Source organism: Impatiens glandulifera, chromosome 7 (genome assembly GCF_907164915.1).
Source record: "Impatiens glandulifera chromosome 7, dImpGla2.1, whole genome shotgun sequence".
NCBI lineage: Eukaryota > Viridiplantae > Streptophyta > Magnoliopsida > Ericales > Balsaminaceae > Impatiens > Impatiens glandulifera.
Window position 1 is genome coordinate 3,059,924 of NC_061868.1, and position 25,901 is coordinate 3,085,824.

The 25,901-nt window shown below is 29.8% G+C and overlaps 1 protein-coding gene across 1 annotated transcript; it reads right to left on the reverse strand.

Annotated features, from left to right (window-relative positions):
- Positions 1–863: 863 nt before the first annotated feature.
- Positions 864–5,735, reverse strand: LOC124944947 (homeobox-leucine zipper protein GLABRA 2-like). The gene is made up of 11 exons (XM_047485296.1): positions 5,700–5,735; positions 5,250–5,566; positions 3,564–3,681; positions 3,305–3,475; positions 2,869–3,204; positions 2,679–2,780; positions 2,372–2,572; positions 2,111–2,279; positions 1,669–1,943; positions 1,503–1,580; positions 864–1,330 (listed from the first exon to the last, which is right to left on the reverse strand). Exons 1-11 carry the CDS (start codon positions 5,733–5,735, stop codon positions 926–928), a joined length of 2,208 nt encoding a protein of 735 aa, XP_047341252.1. The 3' UTR covers positions 864–925.
- Positions 5,736–25,901: the final 20,166 nt, after the last annotated feature.

The following is a 25,901-nucleotide window of genomic DNA, read 5'->3' on the forward strand; positions in this document are numbered from 1 at the left end:
TTGTTAGTCGTGACGTTTTGATAAATTACTTGTTTCTTTAATCAATTACGACGACAAAGAAAATTATTGTCCTTGATAAATTACTAAACAAAAGTTGAGATTTGGGATCAAAAGGACAACGACAATTGGATGGTCCATGTGGCATCATACTATCAAAATATAGGTCATGCATATTGCATAGTATATACATGAAAAATAATTTAAAATAATATGTTTTCAGTTCCATACAAATATTTATATATATCAATTTAATACTTATTAAAAAACTAAAATAATGTTTCTTGAAAATGTGTCTTTTATCGAAGTGGATTATAATTCATCGTTAATGATCAATACTATTCAGAAAATAATGTAAAAAATAAATATTTCAAAGATTATCGGTGGGATAAGTTTGATGTTGTTTCAACAAAAAAAAACGAACTTTTAATTTGAGATAAGTTAAGGTATTTCTCTATATTTTAATAAAAATGAAAATTTTTATAAACTCATTCAAAATTTCTTTCATTAACAAAAACATCTTTAATATTGTACCGTCTCACTAAGATGAAAATGAATAGTATCAACTAAATATGAATAATAATAAAATATAAATCATCTCATTGAACCCTAATATCTACTGAACCTTAAATAAATAATCCTTATACACCCATTATTTTTCATATATCAACAATTTTAGAGACATTTAAAAAAAAATAACAAAAGTTTTGACAATGCATGAAATAAATTGCAAAAACAAACAAGTTTATAAAATTTTGTGACAAGTTTGTAGAAATCAGCCACAATTAATAATTCTACTTGAAGAAAAATTCCTCCTAATAAAATTATACATGTTTCTTTAACGAAAAGGAAAAATAAAAATGGTCTTCATTAAGTCTAAATTAATAATGCAATAGAAGTATCTCAATCTTCACCAATGCATCCATCTTCACTCACACTTTAGGCTTTTCTTAATGTTTCTTAATGTGAACGAAACAATATTATTAACAGACTCCATTGAATCCATACTCAGTTCGTCCATTGGAGAATTGCTAGCCAGAATTTGAAAAGCTAGAGTTAGAAGACATCCCCGACGCCCTCCTTCTTCAGCCCCTCCTGATTTAATCATATGCTCTTGATCCATCGAATAATCGAATACCATAGGCCTAGACTCCAACCCTTCTTGAAGAATCGAAAAACCCGAGGGAAGCATGGCAATTTCCCCCGAGTTGCCACGTGTAGAGTTGGATTGTAGTGAGGACATGCTCAACGATGCGAAAACAAACATTGATTCGAAATCATTAGTCGAGCTATCTTGCATTATCCTCATGTCGTCTTCTTTCCCCTTAATCCCCTATATGGATTGAATGTGTTAGTAAAACTATACAGACTTAGGAGGACATTCGACCATTTAAAAACACTTTATGGATATGTATTTGTCTCTATATATGTGAAATTGTCAATGGACCTATATCCAAAAAAGTGTTTCAAAATGGCCCCATACAAGAAAGTAAAGAAGAACTTACATGGATTGTAACTGAGTTGCCTCCCTTGGTCATGTTTAATAGGGATTCAGCTGGTTTTCCATTCAATATAATATCCCACTATAAACAAAAACAAAAGAATTAAGCTAGTTAATTACACCATAATCCAAGATTATATATACACAAATGCAAAGAAAATTAGTCAAACCTCATGTCTTCGACTTTCATCACTAAGATAATCGGATAAGACAAGTCGAGAGACCGGTAACCATATAGATGTAACTGCGCAAAGGATCACGCCAATAGGTTCTCCAGGAACATCTAAGTTCCTCCTAATAGAAACCCTAATGTCATATTCATTTTTACTTGTTAACTTTGTCAATTTATGGAGACTTGACGTCCCAATCGAATGACAAAAATTAGCCGTCATTTTATGCGCCAATACCATTATATGTTTCTTCTCTTCCATCGCAGACGCAAGTCCTATGCGGTTTCCATAAACTGAAAAAATGGTTGATTAGTTTTTATTTTATTTTGTTTAGGAGGTACATTTTCATTATTCCACATTTATTCACAATTTACATATTTATGATGAAAATACCTCAACAAAAACTTACTAAAGAACCTAAAGACATGAAGAGTTCGTTTACCATTTGACTCATAAGTTGGAAAGTTAGTGGTCATCATATAGAAGAGTCGCTCGCATTGTTGTTGTAGAGCCGTAGCCCAATGCCTAGCACCAAAAGCTGCGCTAATTATTCCGGGATAATTTGTTGGGATAGTGATGTTTTCACATTCCAAATGTTCAATCCATGTTACCTAAATAATAACAATTCAACACTTAGACAAATGAAAACTACAAATAATTTTTTTAAATTTAATTTCATGATATATATCAATCTCAAGTGTACCTTGCAATGGCCATCCGATATATCCTCGATAATGCAACCTGATGGACGTTTCCTAAATTTAACTGCGGAAACATCAATATTATTGTCGATGGAGAAATCGACAATTACCCACTTCTTGGAACTCAGTTGTTTACAATGTCGAACGAAGTGCACTTCTCTCGTCGGAACCGTCGGAGTGAGCATCTGATATACCGCAGACATCTGCAATATTATATAGTTCATTCTTAAACTTTAACAAACAAAAAAAAAAACAAATTTAGGGGTATATTTATAAGTTGTGTGAATAAATAGAAGTTTGACTCTTTACCAATTGAACATCACCATTTCTATGATTCTCTTTTCCATCACTAATAACATCAACACTTGTAGCCTTTGATATAATGCTAGGAAACATATCCTTCCATTCATTCTACAAAAATAAATTAAATAATTAATAAATAATAATCTACACAAAATAAAAACATTTTCTTGATAAATCATTAATAAAAACATCTTACCACGTCCATAAAACATTCAACAAGCTTAGTGATGTCAGCAAAGACAGTAACAATCTCCCTCGAAACCTCGATACGCATTCCACGACTCTCATTTGTCGAGTTCGCTAACTGAAACCTTCTAACATACTCGACATTATTTATTATGCCACTACCATTCTCTATATCGCGCAACCAAAAAGGTTCTTTCAATGTTGCCATATTGATAAGCTCATTGATAGCTTGACCAACAAGTTTCATAATCTTAGACACCTCTATTCCTAGCACACACAACTTCTTTGCGCTAGCAGGCAACGATCCCGATATATCCACACCCATGAGCGCTTTTAGCTTTTTAAACTAGAAAAACAAAGAAAACCCAATTTGTTTTAATGATTTTTTCACGATAAAAAAGAAAAAAAAAAGTGATTATTCGATATTAAATTTGAATTAAACAAACCTCGGCGACAAGTTGGGCGTTTTGGATCCTCAAATCTTGTGAATCGATAGTTGGAAATCCACAGTTAAGGCAAAGAGCTTTCCTAATGGCTTCTCTAAGGAAGATGTTTTCTTCCTTCACCATTTCCATTTCGTTTCTCATTGATGAATTCTCATTACGCTCATTCATGGCCTGCAAAAGAAAATATCAAATAAGCTTCTAAACTTTTATTAAATGTTTAAATCGAGCCAAAAAAACTCTTATTGTGCAATTTAGTCACCTTAGTTTGGGTTCTTCTATTCTGGAACCAGAATTTCACTTGTAGTGGAGAGAGTCCCAATCGATTTCCCAATTCCTGCCTTTGTAACTCGTCAGGATGACGAGAGTGTTTAAACAGACTATATATATAAAAAAAAAAAACAATTTAATTATTATTATAATATAATACATTAGTTAATTAGAAATTTATGCACGAGAGTCTTTTAAGATAACCTAATTATACAAATAATACAAAATAAGTTGTCAAAAGTGTTATAAAAAATATAGCCAAAATAAATAGAAAATAACCCTAAAAATAAAATGTTCCCCAACTAATGACAAAAAAAAATATAAAAATAAAATTGATAACTTAGGTTTTTAAGAATATGAGTTTTGTCATAATAATAGAGTTATATATAAAAATATATATAATAATAATAATAATTATACATACAATATTTTGATTTACTTTTGAAAATTTAACTAAAACTTTTAATAATTTATAATAAACAAGATAATTACAAACATTTACTAAAAAGTAACCAAAAAATATTAATTTTTTTTATGAGTTTATTCCAACTATGATTAACATAACATTAAAGAAATAACTCATTTAAATCATAACGTTCTTAGTGAAAATCGAAACATAATTTTTGAACTAAAAGTTAATTTTCATTGAGATTCAATTATAATAATCAAGTCATAGAGAACCAAAAAAACAAGCAATTGATTTTAATAATTTATAATAAATAAGATAATTACAAACATTTACTAAAAAATAACCAAAAAAAAAACATTAATTATTGTTATTATTTACTAAATGATCTTTTATTTCAATCTCCCATATGTAAAAATACATTAGGGATAGTGAGAGTATTTGATCACATAGGAGCATATTTGTAATAACAATAAAAACTATGAGACTGAATATTTTATGTCAAATCAAATTTAAAAAAAAATGTTATTTTAATATTTTTATAAAATAATTTTATAATTAAATTTATCTTAAACTAAAATACTAATTTAATTATAATATTTAAAAATATTAATGAATAAAAATATTTATTTTAATTTAATAAACAAGATAGAGATAACAAATAGATCTTCAAATAAATAAGAAGATAATAAAAATCTATCCTGTTTCGATTCATCGTCATCCCTAATAAATATACTTTAATAAAATTAGTTTTAAATTTTTAAAGTTTTCTTAATCTTGATTTTAAATTTTTAAAGTTTTCTTAATCTTTTATCAAAGAAATCTAATTTAAGTTAAATGTCGCCCTTTTCGCTGGTTTTAGACTAATCAACTCAACCGAGTTCAATTCGATCCAGATGAAGGCCTTGTTCCACCAGAGCTATTGGAATAATTCATACATTTATTTAAATAAGTCATCATCCTATCACATATCTCTACAATTAAATCAATAAATTTATTAATTTTTTTCATCAATAATCCAAGTTTACCCAAATCAAGAACTCAATAACCGAGTTGACTCGACTAAATTATTTTGTGACATACATGAAGTTTGTGAAAATTTGAGAGATAAATAATCAATCAACTTATCACATATCTCTATGAATTAAATCAATAAATTTATAAATCAAAATACTAAAATAAATTTGACAATCAAGAACATAAGATCATAATGACATGCATAAAATATAAAATATAAAATATAAAATATAGAGGGTGAGAGAGATTCCGTACAGTTCCATTTCTTTGATTTGGTCGGCGGTGTGACGGTGATACCTTTTCCTCTTCCTGCCGGCGACGGCGCCGCCGTCAATTTCTTCATCCTCGTACTCCTCTTCTGACAGAGTTCTAGCCGTTGATCTTACTCTGCCTATCTCCAATACCGTCTCCCTCCATTGCCCTGACTGCCCACCCATTACCTCCTTTCCTTTTCCTGAATCAACTCTTCTGCCCAGACTGCCCGCCGCCGCCTCTACAACCTCCTCCGCCGGAGGAACCGCCGCCACCTCCTCCGCCGGAGGATCCTCCGCTTCCTGCCGGAAACTTCCCCCCTGTTTGTTTTGGGTGAGAGATAAACAAAACCATTAAAAATTAATAAAGTTCGTATTTTTTTTCAAGATTTGGCCAGAGATTGAATGAGAAAGAAAACAAGAGACAAATTAAGAAATTGGGTTAAATTCTTACAAGACTCAGAGTGAGAGACACATTGTCTTTTCCCATGTTCAAGCTCTGTTTTTTTATTCAAAGAATGTTCTGAAAGAGAGAGAGATAGAGAGGAGAGGAGAGGAGAGGGGATTAGATCATAGATGTGTTTATATGTAACTTGTTTTGCCTAAAATTTGGAATTAATTTCAAATAGTTTAGAATCTTATCAAAGATTACTTTTTGTTTAATCTTATTAATTAAAATATTATACAACATTTTTAAATAATTCAAATAAAGTACTTTTACATTAATTATTTCAAAACAATATCAAAAAAATATTTATGGAGATTATGGACTCATTTGATATGGGATAATTTTGTAATAATTATGTTTTTTTATATATATATATATATATATATATATATATATATATATATATAGAAAGTGAGTTATTTGATAATTAATTAAAAATACCTTTAACATTTAATATTTTAAAATATTATAAAATAATATATTAACTTAATGTATTAATTGATCATTTTAATGTTTTAGATAAAAGTAATGATAAAGGTTGAAATAAAATAAAAATAAAAAATCATTAAACAATGCATTAATTTGTAATAATACTAGTATATATCTTTTATATATATATATATATATATATATATATATATATATATATATATATATATATATATATATATATATATATATATAATCAACTTTGATTCATATTTATGTTTATAAAAATGTTTATTTTCCATTTAACCCTCAATAAATGTATTTGTACAATTTTTAGACACGCATTTATTATTAAATATTAATTATACTAATCTTCAAATTTATTACTTACCATTCTTATAAAAAAAATTAACTACTTACCTTTAAAAGTATAAATAGTTTCAAATTTCTTTTAAAATATAATAAGTCTTTAGAAAGTAGAGTCAACCTACTTTAAAATTTAATTATACTTACCTTAATTTCAAATTTAATTTCGTTTATATAATATATATATATATATATATATATATATATATATATATATATAATATATATAAATAAATAAATAAATAAATAAATAAATGCAGTCACTCTGGAGATTAATGTCTAATTAATTATTCTACCATGAAAACTTATTATCTAATTATTACATCCGTAAAATCTAATATCTTTTTGATAATTTTAAATTTACCCTTAAAATAATAAATCTCTAAAGATTAATGTAATTTTATTTGTAAAAATATCATCAAATATATAAGTATGCCGGTCAGATTTTTGTTTAGATCACAATAATATCTTCTATAAAATTAATTAATTATACCTACCCTAAAAGTTGATAATTTTAAATTTATCCTTTAAATATATATATTTTAGAAATTGATATTTTACTATAATTGTAATTAAAATAACTTTTCATAATTATTAAAATAAAGTGATTTTATTTATATTATATATAAAAATAATTTTAATAAGTAATAAGTAAAGATTAAGAGTATTTTTGTGATATGAAATATATTTTAAATGAAAAAAGTTAAAATTAATGAAAAGGTTGATTTTTTTTATCAAATTTGTAGATCATATTATAGATAAAAAAATCAAATAACACAATTTAGTTATCAAATAATATATATATATATTTGATAACTTTGATAAAAAGTTGAATACATCAATTTACCTTTGCAATGACAATTTTTAAAATTACTGTAACAGTTATACATACAAAAATCAATATTCGTATCTGATATAGCTAGATAGCCCGATTAGATTTTTTTTAGATTGTGATCAGGGCAATCTCATTACGGTAGAGATAATTTCATCTTTAAAAAAAAGATCATACGTGCCTTTAAAGTTGATCTATCAAATCTCGCTTAACTTAATTTTAAATACAAATATAAAAAAAGTAATTAAAATATGTTTTATAATGATAATATACACAAGAACAAATGCCCAAAATCCATAATTGGTTTAGAGGTCCTTTCTGCCCAATTGATGAATCTAGATGCATGCAACAACAACATTGATCATCGATGAAGCTCATTGAATGGTAATAATAACTAATGATGGATTGTTTTTTCTTTGACCTTCAACTATATAACTTAATAATTATGTAAATTAAATTATTTTCTTAATCTCTAAATAATTGGAGAATAATTGATTATAGTCTATTATATTTATTGCATAATTTTTATGGTCTAAAATATTTGTTATTGTCCATTTAACTTTTATTACATAATCGGAGTGATATCGGGGTAGAAACACTAATATCATTACTACTTTATCCCGCCACATTTTCAGTCAACTAGGGTGTTCAAAAGTTGGTCTGAACTAACATTTGTATCTTATCTAGTTATTTCACAATTAATATCTTAGTAGTCGCTAACATTGTTTTCAATGGTTAATCCATGATTTGTTTTCCTTGGTTATAAAGATTATAAATATTACTCTATTACTAGTAACAAGTGAGCATATTAATCGAATCGATCCACGAATATCCCTACTAAAATAAAATAAATATACGAAATCTAAAAAATAATGGAATAACTAATTTAAATAGCAAATTTATATATTTAAAATTGTATCTCGTATTATTAAAAATGTAAAATAAGACAAAAGAAAATCTATTAAATTTAATAAATTTTACCTATTATTTAAATAAATTGCAACTTCTATTTTTTCTAGAATAAAATTCATTTAATATAAAATCAAAACCAATATCTAAAAAAACTCTTCTTTTATCTTTATTATGTTGAATAATTTTTATATGTTTTGTAGCTGAAAATAATATTCTTGTAGTGCAGTTAGAAATTAATAAAATTAAAAACAAGTTGAATCAATCTATGAATCTATGACTTATTTATTTCAACTAATTTACTATACAATTTAATAATGGTAGACATATTTTGAAAATTCTCCATATGAGAAATATTAATTTTATAATGTTATAATTGGGATCTCAAATAATACATTTTTGTTCACTGAAATTTTAGACAATACTTTTTAGTCAATTTGTAAATATCTTTGACTATAAATAATTAATTAACTTTATGATCTAAAACCGAACTAAGTTTTACTATTTCGTCACTAAATCTTGAATTCAACTATTATTTTTTAAAATCTTTCACTACAAAATTTATCATCACTAAAAAAAATATTTATATATATATACCATCCTAGTATCTACTAAAACTCTTTTTTTATCTTATTATGTTGAACGATTTTGATATGTTTTATAGCTGAAAATAATTTTTTTTTGTAGTAACATTAGAAATTGATAAAGTTAAAACAAGTTGAATCAATCTACAAAATATAATTTTGTGATTTGTTTATTTCAACTAATTTGCTATACAATTTAACAATCGTAGACATATTTTTAAAATTCTCATTAGGAAAAATATTAATTTTATAATAATATTGTTGGAATCTCAAATAATAAATTTTTGTTCACTGAATAATAATAATAATTAGATAATACTTTTTAGTCAATTTATAAATATTTTCGACTTTAAATAATAATTAATTTTAGGATATCTAAAATCGAACTAAGTTTTACTACTTCATCACTAAATCGTCACTAAATCTTGAATTCAACTATAATTTTTTTAAATCTATTACTACAAAATTTATCATCACTATAAAACATATTTATATATATACATATTTAATTTAGATGTATAAATATTAATATATATAATATTATATATATAATATAATATTATATATAAGTTAAAAGTTGACCGTGTTACCCCTCCCCCGCCCAAATATGACTCTGCCACGATTTTATTTTCGTTGTTGATTAAGTGTCGAATATTGAAAATCAACGTTAGGTATAGATTGAGTGATTTATATTTTTTATATATATTTTCTTTTATATAATTATAAACTTTTAGTAGATTAGATCTCTAATTCTAATAATTTGAATTTAAAATTTACTTGGAAATAAAATAAAATAAAAAATTAAATGTTCGAATTGGAAATCCACTATTAAACCGGAGAAAAATTGTCTTAGCGAGGTCATTCGAATCGAAAATCACATAACAAATTATAATTGTCATTCTTATTTTTTTGTTTCTTAAAGTGTTTTACATATATTTAACAACTAGACATTATTCATCTTTATATAAAATGATTGTGACTAGAATTAAAATATATTATTCACAAGTAAGTTAATTAAGTAGTATTCCAAATATAAATAAAATGCAAGATAATTGTACCAGAAAAATCATTATTTAGATTTTATTTAGGTGTGGTTATTTGAATAATCAAAACCTAAAACAATATTTTACTTTTTTTTATATTACATCACTAAATTTATTGACCAAAATGTTAAAATATTCTATATTTTAAATTATTATTTTAAATTTTATTATTATATATTAATACCTTTTAAGTTTTTTATAAAAAAAAATCACTTCTCGTAATCTTTATTTTTTAATATAACCGAATTATTTAAATAACTCAGATCCGAATAAAGCCTTAGAGTAATAATTAACAATGTAATGTCAATCACGTAACTAAAGTCATAAATTAAAAGTTTCGTGTTTAATTCCTATAAACCCATATAAATATAAGGAGGTATAAAAGAGTATAATTTATATATATATTATTATTGTTTTGCTGAGGTATATGTTTATAATTTTTGTTTTGATATATAGTATAAAATTTAAGTATTAAAATAAAATAATAATTTATTTTTATTTTTGTTAATTAATTTTTAAATATTATTTTTAATTAATTTTATTAATATTTTAATATTATTTTAATTACTTTAAATATCATTAATATTATATCAAATAAATAAATAATAATATAATTACGATTATTATTTTAAATTAATAATATTATTTCATAATTTTGTTTGAAATATAAAAGTTAATATATTTTTTAAAATTATTGAACTAACTAGTTAAAGAGATAATAATTATAATTATTAATAATATTATTATTATTTTTATACTACTAATTATAAAATAAACATTAATTTTCTTTGTAAAAATAAATAAAATTTAAATGATAAAATTTATAAAATAAATTTATTTTAAAAAATAATATATATTAAAATTAAAAGTAATAAAAGTCTAATAATTAAACTTTAATGAAAAATTAAATAAACAAATAAATATTAATATTAAAAAAAAATAGGATAAAAATAGTAAAAATAAATTAAGAATTTAATACCTTTGGGCTTTTATAAGATTGTAGGGTGTTACTAATTTATACCTTTTTCAATGGATATGTTATACCATTAATTTTACTATAGGTATAAAATCAATCCAACCAAACACCTTCACAATTTTACTATAGGCATATATACTATCCCAATAGTTTAATACATTCTACCAAAGCCCAATGTCACGGGCTAAATCTCGATCACTTGATTTTCCTCGACCTGTGCGGTACTAGGTTAGCATTGCTCGGGTACTTGTTCCGGACGGTGAGTTGTTCGACCAACTTGGAGAAGCCAAGTGGTTCTCAAAGATAGACTTACGATCCGTTATTGGCAAGTGCGAATTGCCAAGGGAGATGAGCCTAAGACCGCCATGGTAACCGGGTATGGATTGTATGAATTCCTTGTTATGCCTTTTGACCTTACGAATGCACCGACCACGTTTTGCACTCTAATAAACAAGGTTTTCCACCCTTACTTAGATAAGTTAGTGGTAGTCTATCTCGACGATATTGTTGTGTACTCACCCACGTTGCATGAGCACGTGGAATATTTGAGATTAGTTTTCCAGGCCTTGCGCGAGAACGAGTTATACGCAAAGCTGGAAAAGTGCTCATTCGCCCAAGATGAGGTGATGTTCCTGGGTCATCGTGTCATGATGGATGAGGCCAAGGTCAAGGCCATTCGAGAATGGGAGCCGCCCAAAAATGTACCCCAACTTCGGTCGTTCCTTGGTCTGGCCAACTACTACCGGAAGTTCATAAAAGGGTACTCAAAGATTGTTGCACTCCTGACCGACCTTTTGAAGAAGGACCGTTCATGGAGTTGGGATGAGCGGTACGTGAAGGCCTTCGAAGGGCTCAAGGCTGAAGTTACAAAATAACTTGTGCTAGCACTGCCCGACCACACTAAAGAGTACGAGGTCCAGACAGATGCATCTGATTTTGCCATTGGAGGTGTATTGATGCAAGAGGGTCACCCTATTGCATTCGAGAGCCGGAAGTTGAATGACACAGAAATTCGATACACTGTCCATGAGAAAGAAATGACCGCGGTCGTGCATTGCCTACGCACATGGAGGCACTACTTGCTCGGTAGCAAGTTCAAGGTCAGGACGTACAACATTACCACTAGCTACTTCCAGACGCAAAAGAAGCTCACACTAAAGCAGGCTAGGTGGCAAGAATTTCTAGCAGAGTTCGACTACACATTGGAGTACAGACCAGGGGTCACCAATCGTGTAATTCATACATTACTTAGACACACCATTCATAAAAATAACAACTCTAAAGAATAATTTAATCTATAAAATAAAGTATACCTATCCTAAAAATTAATATTAAATATTTTCTTATATAAAAATATTATTAAATAATTAATAAAAAAACCTTTTTTCAAAAGTGGTATTTTATGATAATTTATTTCATAATCACAATTATTTTTTATAAATGTTAAAATATAAGAAAATAATATTATTTATATCTGATATAAAATATGTAATTAAAATAAATAAATAAATTTAAAGTAAAAAGTAAAGAAAAAAAGAAGTGAAAAGTATATAAAAAATGATTTTATAAATTTTGTAAATAATGCATAATAATGATTTAGTTAAAATCTTTTTAAATTAATCTACTTATATTATGTTTTCTAGAATAATTATAGCACTAAATCTAATATCTCCAATTAATAATTTTAAATTTATCCTTACAATAACTATTCTTTAAAGTTTAGTGTAATTATTCAAATAAATTATTCATGTCTTCAAAATTTTAGATAGCCCCAATGAGATCTATTTATTTAAATACCTAGTAAACGAAAGGTAACAATTTCCTTTAAAAGTGATATTTAAGATCACGATATAGCTTAATTCACACAGACTCAAGATAAAATATATATATATATATATATATATATATATATAATTGATAGAGATATATTTGTAGTTGAACACATGAATGAATGATCACATACAAATTATGATCAAATTGTAAGGAAGGTGGACACAGGATCCGGTCAGAGCTTGTTCACGGCGTCGACGTGTGATAGTTGGTTGCAACGGTGAAAGAACAAGGGGTAAAGAATTGAGCACCCCGCCGCTTAGTTTGTATATCTTATACGCATTCAATATATGGACATATATACACGAACAACAATATTGTGGCAAAAGACCAAACGTCCCAAAACTTTAATGGGCTTTTGAGGTTTCGGGGCGTCCTATTGACCCAATTGAGATACCTTGTCGTGGAGGATAACGACATTTTATCTTTAATCTATGCGAAACTCATTCATTGGTCCACATGAATTGTGTTTTCTTTTATATTATTATTAATTTTAGGAATGATAGGAGAAGAGAATTTGGGAGTGATGAAAAAATAAAAAATGTGAGAAATGAGATTTTTTTTCAGTCAAATAGATTGCATGGTCACTCATTCTCTTTTTAAATCCCTCAAATTCTATTTCCCTAATAATGAGTGATAAGAGAATAGAAATTGGGAGAGGAAAAGATGTGAAATCTGGAAAAGTGAAAAAGTTTAAAGAGACATAAGAAAAAAAAATTTATTTGTTCAGCCAATTAAACTGCGCGATCACTTCATTCTCTTTATCAATTCTTCCTTCAAATTTTTTTCCCATATATATATATATATATATTACTTAATATTTATGTTAATTAAATCATTCACTAGATAAATTGAAAATCTATAAAAAAAAAAACACTAATTATAAATGTATATAAATATATATTTCATATTAATCAAAGTAATATAAAAGTAATGTATTATTTACTTAATATTTTATTCATCATTCACTAGATAATTTACAAGTTGATAAGAAAGTCACTAATTTTTTTTATTATTCTCTAAATATTACCCATTATTGAGGAAGGATTTTACAGTATGCAATTTTTTTTTTATCAAATACTATATCATTTTAATCTCTTTTTTAGCGGTATAAACGGTTTGGTTTAGTCAATTTCAGAAAAATTCACCATTAGTTTTTTTTAGAAAACGGTTAAAATCATTACAATCTCATAAGTGAGAGGGTCAAGTGTCAAAGATAGACAAATTCTATATGTGATTAAAGGATGACAATCATGTTAGGATTTGTATCTCCCAAATCCGACCTGCTTAAAAACAATCTGTAAAAACACAAGAAAGAAGAACATAAGAACACACAGATTTATAGTGGTTCACTCAAATTGAGCTACATCCACTTCAGCCACCACCAGATTTACTATGAAGAAGAAGAAGGAATACAGAGTTTTTGCCTTACACTTTATCTCTCTAGAATTCTATCTTCCCCATGTAAACCTTTAATAATCACATATTTATAGGGTAAACATTCAGCTAATAAACCTAAATAACTTTGGTCAGGCCCAAACCCAAAACCAAAAAGAAAACCCAGTAAACTCTAATTAACAATGTAGAATTTATTATAAATATAGCCTCCATAACTCAACAATCTCCCACTTAGAGACTAACTTCATCATCTCTCGATCGGTGGCGGCTTTCCATCCAATGTCTTAACGAAGAAGACCAACTGAAGTTGCACACAACTTCAATTTCTCATTTGTCACAGATTTCTTCAACATATCAGCTGGATTCTCACTCCCGAAAATCTTCTCAAGAGCTAATACTCCATCTTCTAAAGCTGATCGGATGAAATGATAACGAACCTGTATATGCTTCGTCCTGCCATGATAAACAGGATTCTTTGTCAAATGAATGACACTCTGACTGTCGCATCACAACACACTTCTCTCGTAGTCTTGACCCAATTCTCGCATAAAAGGTTGTAACCACATCATTTCCTTAACAGCTTCTATCACAGCAACATACTCTACCTCACAACTAGAAAGAGCAACAATCTTCTGCAATTTTGAAACCCAACTGATTGCAGTACCTCCTAGAGTATAAATATACCCTGTTGTACTCTTCCTACTATCAACATCACCACCATTGTCAGCATCAACATATCCTTCCAAACCCATATTAGACTTTCGAAAACACAAAGCGAGACCCGTACTTCCTCTTAAGTATCGTAGTATCCACTTTACTACTTTCCAATGTTGTTTACCCAGGTTACTCATGAATCTGCTAACAACTCCCACTGCATGTGCTATGTCTGGTCTTGTGCAAACTATCGCATACATAATACAACCAATGGCAGAGGCATACAGAACAGTGGCCATGTAATTTTTCTCCTCCTCTGTTGAAGGCGACTGATCTTTAAATAGTCTGAAGTGACTAGCTAAGAGGATAGTAACTGGTTTTGCATCATACAAGTTGAACCTGCTAAGAACTTTCTTCATATATTCTTCTTGTGAAAGCTTAAGAACTTCTTCATCCCTGAAAATTCTCATCCCAATGATTTGTTTTGCAGCACCCAAATCCTTCATTGCAGACTCCCACTTAACTGATTCATCACACTGTTTTTCTTCCTCATAACATTCAGGTTCACCTCTATATGTCAACAAAATATAGTTTAGAGATGGAGACCGCCTCTCAACTGGTTTTCGATACCTTGATGATCTTCTCAACTGTATAACCGGTGTTTGCTGATTTACCTCTGGGGCCACGTTCTCAACGATTTCATCTTCAACAACACATTGTTCTTCTTCGACAACCGGTATATATTCAGCTGAAAATTCTCTCAAAACGACTGTACCAGTCTTTTCCAACTTGGAATCACCATCTGATGTCTTCCCAACACAATCTTTGTAGAGAACCTGTTCATTGAAGATAACATTTCTGCTACGAATGATCTTCCGATTTTGATTATCCCAGAAACGATAACCAAACTCGATATCACCATAACCAATGAAAAAACATTTATTAGACTTTGGATCAAGCTTGCTCCTATCACATTCATTAATATGAACATATGATAAACAACCAAACACTTTCAAATAAGAAAGGTTTACCTTTTTATTGCTCCAAGCTTCTTCAGGAATTCTGAATTCAAGAGGAACAGAGGGTCCCCTGTTTATAAAATAGGCAACAGTATTAATAGCTTCTGCCTAGAAGGTTTTAGGCAGTCCTGCATGCAATCTCATGCTTCTAGCATGCTCGTTCAATGTTCGATTCATTCGTTCAGTTACTCCATTCTCTTGAGGCGTTCGGGGAACAATCTTCACCATACTGATCCCATTCACATCACAATACTCTTTGAAATCTAAATTGATATATTCACCTCCGTTGTTGGATCTCAAGCACTTAACTTTTTGATTTGTTTCATTTTCAACCAAAGCCTTCCATTTCTTGAAAATAGCAAATACTTCAGTCTTGTGCTTCATAAAATATACCCATACCTTTCTTGTCGAATCATCTATAAATGTCGCGTAGTATTGTGATCCTCCAATAGAAAAAACAGGTGCATGTCCCCACACATCAGTGTGTACCAACTCTAGCCTTTCTTTCTTGAGCTCCTTCCCAATTTTTAAGAAACTCACCCGTTTCTGTTTTCCAAGAATGCAGTTTTCGCATAACTGATGTTCAACAGACTTCAGTTCTGGAATCTGTTCATTCTTCAAAAGATTTTTCATCCCTTTTTCACTCATATGGCCCAACTTGCAATGCCACAACTCAATGTTCTTCGAGTCATCAACTATAGCAGCAACTGTTTCTCTGCAAGTTGAAGTCGTGTATAACGTTCCAGTTTTGTGACCTCGAGCAACAACAATTGCTCCTTTAGTCACCTTCCACACACCATTTCCACAACTGAAATTGTGACCTTCTTCATCAAGTTGTGTAACAGAAATCAGATTACGCATTAAACCTGGAATGTGTCTCACCTTATTAATCTTCCAAACAAAACCATTTTCCATCTTCAATTTGATGTCACCAATGCCAACAATATCCAGTGGCTCACCATGTGCGAGATAAACTTTCCCACAGTTTCCAGCCACATAATTCTCCATTAATTCTTTGTGAGAAGTGGTGTGGAAAGACGCTCCTAAGTCCAAAACCCATGAATCTATCGGGCTATCAACAGACAGAAGTAATGCATCGGTGATAGATTCTGTAACAACGTTGGCTGCATTATTTTTATCATCACCATTTTTCTTCGGTGCTTTGCAGTTCCTCTTTAAATGACCCTGTTTACCACAATTCCAGCACTCAAATGTCCTCCCAGACTTGGACTGACTCCTCCTGCTCTTTGACATAGATCTACTCTTACCTCGGTTGAAATTTCTATCATTACCTCTTCCCCTGTTTTCCACATTCAGAGTAGAACCTTTGAATGTTTCACCAGATTCAATTTTACGAACCTCTTCAGGAAGAATACGATCTCTAACTTCAACAAATTTCAGTTTAGCATTTCCAACTGAATTACTAATTGCTGCCCTCATAGGTTCCCAACTATTTGGTAGAGATGCTAACAAAATCATGGTACTAACTTCATCCCCAAAATCAATCTCAACAGATAGCAATTGATTCACAATTGTATTGAATTCATTCAAATGAGTAGTGACAGAAGTACCATCAACCATTCTTAAGTAAAAGAGTTTTTTCATTAAGTGTACCTTGTTGTTAGCAGATGGTTTCTCATACATATCAGAAAAAGCTTTCATCAGACCCATGGTGGTCTTCTTCTTTGCTACATTGTGAGCAACTGTCTTGGCTAGCGTCAATCGGACAACTCCCAAAACCTATCTATCAAGGAGTTTCCATTCAGCTTCATCTATCTTCTCTGGTTTCTCACTCAAAGGAACATGAAACTTCTTTCCATAGAGATAATCTTCAATCTGCATTCTCTAGAAGGCATAATCTGTCCCATCAAATCTTCCAATCCCATGTCCTATACTGTTCTCACTTGCCATTATTTCCAATGCTCAGATCTAGCCTAGCTGCTCTGATACCAGTTGTTAGGATTTGTATATCCTAAATCCGACCTGCTTGAAAACAATCTGTAAAAACACAAGAAAGAAGAACACAAGAACACACATATTTATATTGGTTCACTCAAATTGAGCTACATCCACTTCAGTCACCTCCAGATTTACTATGAAGAAGAAGAAGGAATACAGAGTTTTTGCCTCACACTTTATCTCTCTAGAATTCTATCTTCCCCATGTAAACTCTTAATAATCACATATTTATAGGGTAAATATTCAGCTAATAAACCTAAATAACTTTGGTCAGGCCCAAGCCCAAAACCAAATAGAAAACCCAATAAACTCTAATTAACAATGTAGAATTTATTATAAGTGTAGGCTCCATAACTCAATAAATCAAACGACCCTAAAGAACCTGATTAGTAGCAATCAAACATACAAACAAAGATTATAAACAAATATTATAAACTGTATCAAATCCTAATTATCTCAATTAGGATTTTTATTTCCATATGAACATGTTGTATTAACAGGTTGTCTTCCTCTTCCCCTTGTCCTTTCTCTTGTAATGAAAGAGGGGTGAATTGAGAGGTTGATGAATACTGCATATTCTCATTTTGATTTCTTTCTTTATATAAATGTGTTCTGATTTAATAGAAAGAATTATTTTTCATGATTTCCGGGCTCTTCACCTTGTTGTTCTCAAATTAAATTTCTAGATCATTGTCTTTATTTCTTTCAAATTCAGCTTTGGAATCCTCTACACTTTGGATTTCTCTGTATCAACCTTACAATTATCTTCTTCCTCTTGATTAGTCTGAGTATTTTCCTCTTTATTAGTCTGAGTATTTTCCTAGAGAAACACTAAGACCAGAGCATTTCCATTTACGGAAAAACTAATTGTACCTAACGGCGATCGCGAATCACTGACTGAACGTCCTTGATCATTAACGAAACATCGGAATCCATTTGCTCCTAAAGTAGTTGAAGATTTTCATTTTCCTTAGTCTACTCCTAAAGAACACCACAAAGTTGTCTAACGGCCAAAACACAACTTCTTCTATGAGCAACCATTTGACATGAGACGAAGCCCGAGTTGGCCGTAATTATGCACGAAGCACAATTGCACTGCTCATTTCTTGTCTTGATGTCCAAGCCTCGTCAATTAACAACGGCAACAAATAGGGGCAAAATTGGGGAAATCACATTAAAGGCATTTATAGATCAAATTAGTGGCTAGAAGTTGTATATATAGTTTGCATAGGTCATTTAGAAAATGAGAGATCCAGAGTTAGAAAATGAGAGATGTTAAAACGAGATCTGAAAAACCTGCAATTAAAGAGTTTATCGGAAAATTTCGAAACTCTACTAGAGAGCTCAAAGCTTCGGTCTAAGTTGATAGAAAGCAATCATAAAGCTTTTAAGAAATTTGTCTGTGAGCCACAATTCTAACTATAATTGAAGTTACCAATTGAATTTCATTCTTAATCTTTTGAATTCATAATTGTCTAGTTTCCGGATAATTTATTGATTTGATTGTTCTAGCATTATCTAGGAAATGATATAGAAACTTTATATTGGATCCTAACAACATAATTCAACATTAATAGGATTCCCCTAATTTTGAACTTATTCCAAAAATTGTGGATCGCTTGAAGAAGATCAACAATGATCATATAATCAATTTAAAAGTTATTCATGAGGCTAAATCATAATTGTAATGAAGAATGGTTGATTGTTGAAAAAAATTGTGCAGATTTGGTAAATAAATGCTTATTCTTTGGCTAGAGTTACCGAGTAGTATTAATGTCGATTTGAGGTCACTAACAGATTCCTAGGATGATTCATCGATTAAGATTAATTCTAGCTTACTGTGATCATGATTGAGAGAATTTAAAAGAAATAAAACACTCTAGTCTAAGGCTGTGCAAAAAAAACCAGAAAATCGGTAACCCAACCGAACCGATAGATAACCGATTCCATTTTAACGGATTATTGTTTAATCGGTTTTAGCAGTTCCGGTCAACCGGTTTTTTACCGGTTAAACGGTTCAATTTTCGGTTTACCTATTTTTCTAACTATTTAATCGGTAAACCAATAATAATTTAATTATATATTTTTATATTTTATAATTTATATTAGTTATTTTATAAATAATAAATATATTATAAATAATATTTAATAATCTATAAATCTTTTTTATTTTTAAATTTTAAATTATAATTTTTATAGAATTATTTTTAAAAAACATTATAATTTATATAAAATTTTATAAAAATAAATTAAAAATAAATTAAAAATAAACTTAAATAATTTATTCAGATAACCATTATTTTATTATAAGTTATCGATTCCACTTCCTGTTCTATCGGTTGAGAAGGAGATTCTACGTCTATACTTGGTTGGTCAAAGACTAATCGACATAATGAATTTTAATTTTCTCAAACAATATATAAAAATCTAACAAAATAGCTATAAAATATATTATATTGTTACAATAAAATTATATATTATAACATATTCCTAAATATATCCATAAAATATATTATAATAGAAACAAGAAAGGATGGAAAATAGTATAATAGGAAAATGCAAACAATAATTTAAAAAAAAAATTTCATAAATTTATTACTTAATTTAAAAAATTGAATTATCGATTTCTGGTTAAACCCGGTTAATCGATCGAAACCGACCAAAACCGGTAGAACCAGAACCGATAAAACTGATACCATTAACGGCTAGTTATAACCGATTTGTAAAATAAAAGGCAAAATCGGTCTTAACCGTCCGGTTGAACATCCTTACTCTGGTCATCTTCTTCATTGAGATGTGCACGTATGTTCACATTAGAACGAGCCTCAAATCTTCTAGTCTGTTTAGATATGTCCTAAATCACTCTATGAATTAAATTGTGAGTTCAGAAATCCATCTACTCCATCCTAACGTGATTTTGAGTTTGAAAAAAATGTTTTCATAAATTTTGAAAGTCTAACTTGATTTCTAGACATGGTCTTGATGCTTGACTATTGTAAGCATGAAAATATAGCGTACCCCAATTTATAATAACATTATTAATTTTTAATAATATTTTGAATTTTTTAAATTCAAAATAACCAAAAGAGATTAAAAATCAAATTGGATTAACTATTGTAATAATTAAACCCTAATTAGAATAATTAAATAAAAATTCAAAAATAATTTGAGGTTAAAATATTGTATTTATTTTACCCAAAATGTGTTGAAATTATTTAATTATAATTTTAAATATAAATTATGTATAATTTATGACTTAAAACAATTAAATAAATGAGAAATGATTAGGTGAGGGAATTTGGTGAGGGAATGACTTGGCATAATCTTATTCGCTGAAAAAATCAAATAATTTCTCTTTTTTCTCTTTTTCCTCCCACTTTTACATTTTCCAACCAATGAAGGTGATGCCAAGTCATTCCCTTACCAAATTCCCTCACCAAATTCCCTCTCTCTATCACTCCTCATAAATAAATACCCCCAAACTACCCAAAAAAATAAAATAAATAAATATAATTTTTATTATGTTATCAAAATATTTTTGTGTATTATTTTGATAAAGAAAAACTAAAGAAATGGTTAAAAATTCGATTTCAAATAACTCTTTTATAAAAAAAAAATATAAACTAATAATCTTATGAGCAAAAATTATATTTAAAATTTGCAGCAAGATTCAGGACCATCGAATCACCGCTGGATTTTCATTCAGCGCCCAGAAAAGCGTCACACAACCGGTTGTAGTCAAACACGCACGCGCTTGGGTCCACACCGGAACAACTAAAGGGGTCGCAAATCCGTTAGCTCAAACGCTCTAGTGCCAACGTAATGCCAACGGAACACAACAGCGCAATTTGTTTAAATAAAACAACGTCATTTTGTTCTTCTTCTTTGCAAAATTCGGAGGCCGCGCTCGACGCCGACGATCTTCCAAAAGATTTATCTCCGCCATTACTCAACTTTATCCCTCCATTCTTTCACCAACGTGCACGTCTCTTCCTCGCCTTCAATTCCCCTAGGATCAATAGTCAAAACCTACACCCTAGTAAGGTTGTCGAAGATGAAACAGAATTCAGGGGATAAGATTTCATAAGCAAAATAGAAGTCGAAATCTGACTTCAATAACCGGCCTAATTGAGTGGCGTTCCTCTTCCAAATAATCAAACAATCATCAAATATTACAGCCTAAATCGAAGAATTTCTAAAAACTCCGACGACTAGTTTTTTTGTAATAACTTTTTCCGGCGAGCTAAACTTCGATTCAGGGATCAAGAAAACTTTCTACATATCAATGGCTTGTTCTCTAATCATTTTGAAGCTTCCATATCTACTGTAATTTAATTTGTGATTCAAATTTTGGATTTTTTTGAAAAAATGACCAAGGCATGACTTGAGTATTTTTTTTCCAAAAATGGTTGACTGTATACTTTGTGACATATCATTTGAAGATCAAACGTTCGAGTTTAGATATGAATTTTATAGATCATGATCTATGCTTCATCTCATAACTTTGAATTGTCGAATTTGGACGTTGAAAGACGTTGAAATAAGTTTTGGAAAGTCAAAAGACATGGCTTTAGTATTTTTTTCCCAAAAATGGTTTACTCCCAACTTTATGACATGTCATTTAAGAATCAAACGTTCAAGTTTGGATCTGGAATTTTTATAAATAATAGATCATGATCTATGCTTCATCTCGGAACTTGGAATTGTCAAATTTGGATGTTGGAAGACATCGAAATGGTTTTCGGGAAGTCAGTCAATAGCCTGTTTTGGATTTTATGTAAAATGGATAAGGCATGCCTTCAGTAATTTTTGTCAATCTAGTAAACGATCAACCTCGCCTCACCGTCTTGGAATATGGAGTTTGTCTCTTCAAAAGCTTGCATAGGCAATGAGCGTTGTTAATAGATGTTATTGTTCACAAGAAGGTTGAGAAGAGAAGTTGGAAAAAGGATCCATGCGGATCTAGATTTCGACTTGAGATTTCCATCTGCGATTTTTTCTTCTTGTCAAGGTGTCTTCACATTATCCTTTGATGTGGTCTTCCTTGCATTTAAGAGCTTCGAAGAAACCTTCGTTGAGACCTGGAAACAATATGGAGCTCGCGTGGAGCATGGCTCAGTACTTCCCTCTCTAGTGACCGAGTTTTGAAGATTCCGATGATGCAGATAGAGGCTAAGGATCGAGGTTAGTCTTGACCTAACCTCTTCCTAAACTAAACTCAATCTATCCTAGAGACTATATTAGCTAGATTTCACCAAGCAATCATACAATTCAAATAATTATCAAATGCATAATCAAACAATTGCAATTATATGAAATATAAAATGAATAAACGTCAATGTACAGGTATTAAATGATGTGGAGTTAGCGAATTCTACCTATAACAGAAGTAGGAGAAGAAAGTAGTTGTTGGACTAGAGTTCGTCGGAGAAGCTGAAGTTCTCATCAGAGTCGCCTTTTAGGTGTTCTTCAATTGATTGATTTGCTCTCTATTCAAGTTCTCTCTTTAGATGTGTACCTAATTTTTATCAAATGATTAAAGGCCCAGTTAGCTGCTTCAAATGTGAGGAGTAATGCATTTAAATACCACAAAGTCATCCGTAGTTATGGACTTTTAACTTTTTGACCAGCAATTAACTCAGTGGGTTGAACTGGCCTATTTTTGGTGATTTACTGAGTTATTATTGTGAATAACCTTCTTATATTTATTCTCCAATTTATATCAGCTCAATGATAGAGTATGGAGAAAGTTATGAACTTTCAATGTTCCCTTCTTTTGACTTTCGGTTTCAGCAACTTTGTTCCAACTGAGACTTTGAAGGATATAAATTTCCACTCAGACCACTATTTATGTTGATTTTGAATGTGTTGGAAAGGTAATTGAGTTATCTACAACTTTTGTCTTTATCAAAAAAGTTCGAATCAGATCGCAAGTCCAAACAATTCCCGATAGAATGTTAGTGGACCTAAATTTGACGGTTTAGCTTGCGGGCTACTTAGCGTGGGCTACATGTCGAACCATGAGTGTTATTTGGTGTTAATAGAAAGTTAACTCAAAGAAATTTCTATTTGTAGATAGATCACCTGCTCAAATTGGTTGAGTAGAGCAAGCGATATGAATTTTTAAAGTTGTACATAGCTTCAGTTCACTCCAGGAATGAAACTAGTGCACCTGCATCGACTTGTATGGATGTGTAAACTGTCTAAAATGTCAAATGGGGGATCGAGACCGGTCTCATTCGAATGGTCTGTGTCTTAGCTTTCTAACCATGGATATAAGTAGGGTTGACCCTAGGGTAAGCCTAGCAAGCCCTCGGTCTAGGGCAGCTCACTTCCAAGAGAATCTCATTTATTAAAATAGAAGGATATTTAGTTAAAATTTATTGTTATTATAAACATAAAATATTGTAACATAGTGTTTCAAGATAAAAACTTAAAATATTTATTTGATTATAGGTTCAAATCTCACAAAAAAAACAATTTTTTTTATCAATTTTTAAACTAGACATAGGGCAACCAAAACAAATTCACATTTTTTGGGGGGGGGGGCTGGGACAGCCTAAAACTCATGACCGGATCTAGGTAGAAGTCCATATTTGAGGCCCTATGGCTCAAGATATTGAAATATAACTGAAGGTGTGTCAGGATTGATCCTTTTTAGACACTTCATCTTCCATCGACGATTCCTAGTGATAAAAAGCTTAAATCTAAGATCGGGTTGAACAAACTTTGTAAAGATCTCTTCGTGCTTTCCAAAATATTCGAGATCATCTAAAACCATCAAGTGTAGAAGTTAGAATGATTTTTTGAAGTTGGAGTTGAATGTTGTTCTCTTTAGGCGTTCATGCCCAAAGTAAAGAAAATATATTTTTGGGCATTTTTAAAATGAAGTGTCCGCTGACGTCACAATGACGGCATCTCCACATTTTAAATAGTTTTAGCGCGGTTGAACTATGTTGACTCAAGTTGATCAACTAGAACGACCTGATTTGACTCGGTTTTTGTCTTTTGCTTTTTCGAATAGCAATATTATAATCAAAATTCATAATTTTTCAAATCGGTTAATATGAACGTATCAGGTCTCCCAAGCTCTGACTTTTTATTAAAAATGGCATTTAGACACAAAATCGAGCATTAAAGTAGATATTCTGTACATTTTATCAAATAACAATATTATACTTCATGATTTTCCTAACTAATCGATTTGAAGGTATTGGTTCAATTGAATCTTGAGTATTATGAAAAATCAATGTTTGGACCAAGTTCAAAAGGGCAAGTCGAGCTGATTTTGAAATGGTGCTTCTGTTTTCTTCTCCCGGTTCAGCAATCATGTATGATCATCATACTAGACCAGGAAGATTTATTTTCATTATTTGAGTGTAAAGATGGGGTATCAATAGAATACCCCTCTTAGATGGAGTTTGGAGAAAAGAGTCTCGCTAGTAAAACATGTGTCTAAGTTTGAACAAATAGGCACCGCCTTTGCAAACTCAAATAATTAAATACAAAGGAGACAGAGAAATACAACCTGGTGTGGCACATTCTTGATTTGAATTTCTTACTTGATGTGGTCGCTTATGGGAATAACCTAAGTGTGTGAATTCGGCTAAGTAGAACTATTTAGAAAATAAATAATTTGGAATATTTATTTATTTATTGAGCATATTTGGACACACTCTAAATTACGAATCCATTCTCTAAAAAGTTGTTATTCGGGGTCTCTTATGAATATATTATTTATATGGGTATTGCATATTTAGATGATATACAATTTTAGTAAGAGTTTGTATTGTAATGTTTTATAGATATAATTTGAAATTTAAGTGCACATTAAATATTAAAGATTCAATTTTAAAGAAGTCAATATTATAGGTTATTAGATGGATCTATATAAGGATCAAGGATGACCAATTGATATTAGACATGTTAAAGAAAACATTACATGTAATCCACATTACACATCCATGTTTGACCTATATCATTTAATTATATTGACATATGTGACTATTGAAGGTTTAGTTATGAACTAATGCAACAAAATTCATTTTAATCTTATGCTGATATAATTGATGGACGAGATTGATATAGATGTATTTGTAAATGGTAACAATGTTTTGAGCTCTTAAAGTTATAATATACAATTGAAAGAAATATATATATGCTCAAGTGGGAGATTGTTGGAATTATTTCCAATATTTAGGTACTTATA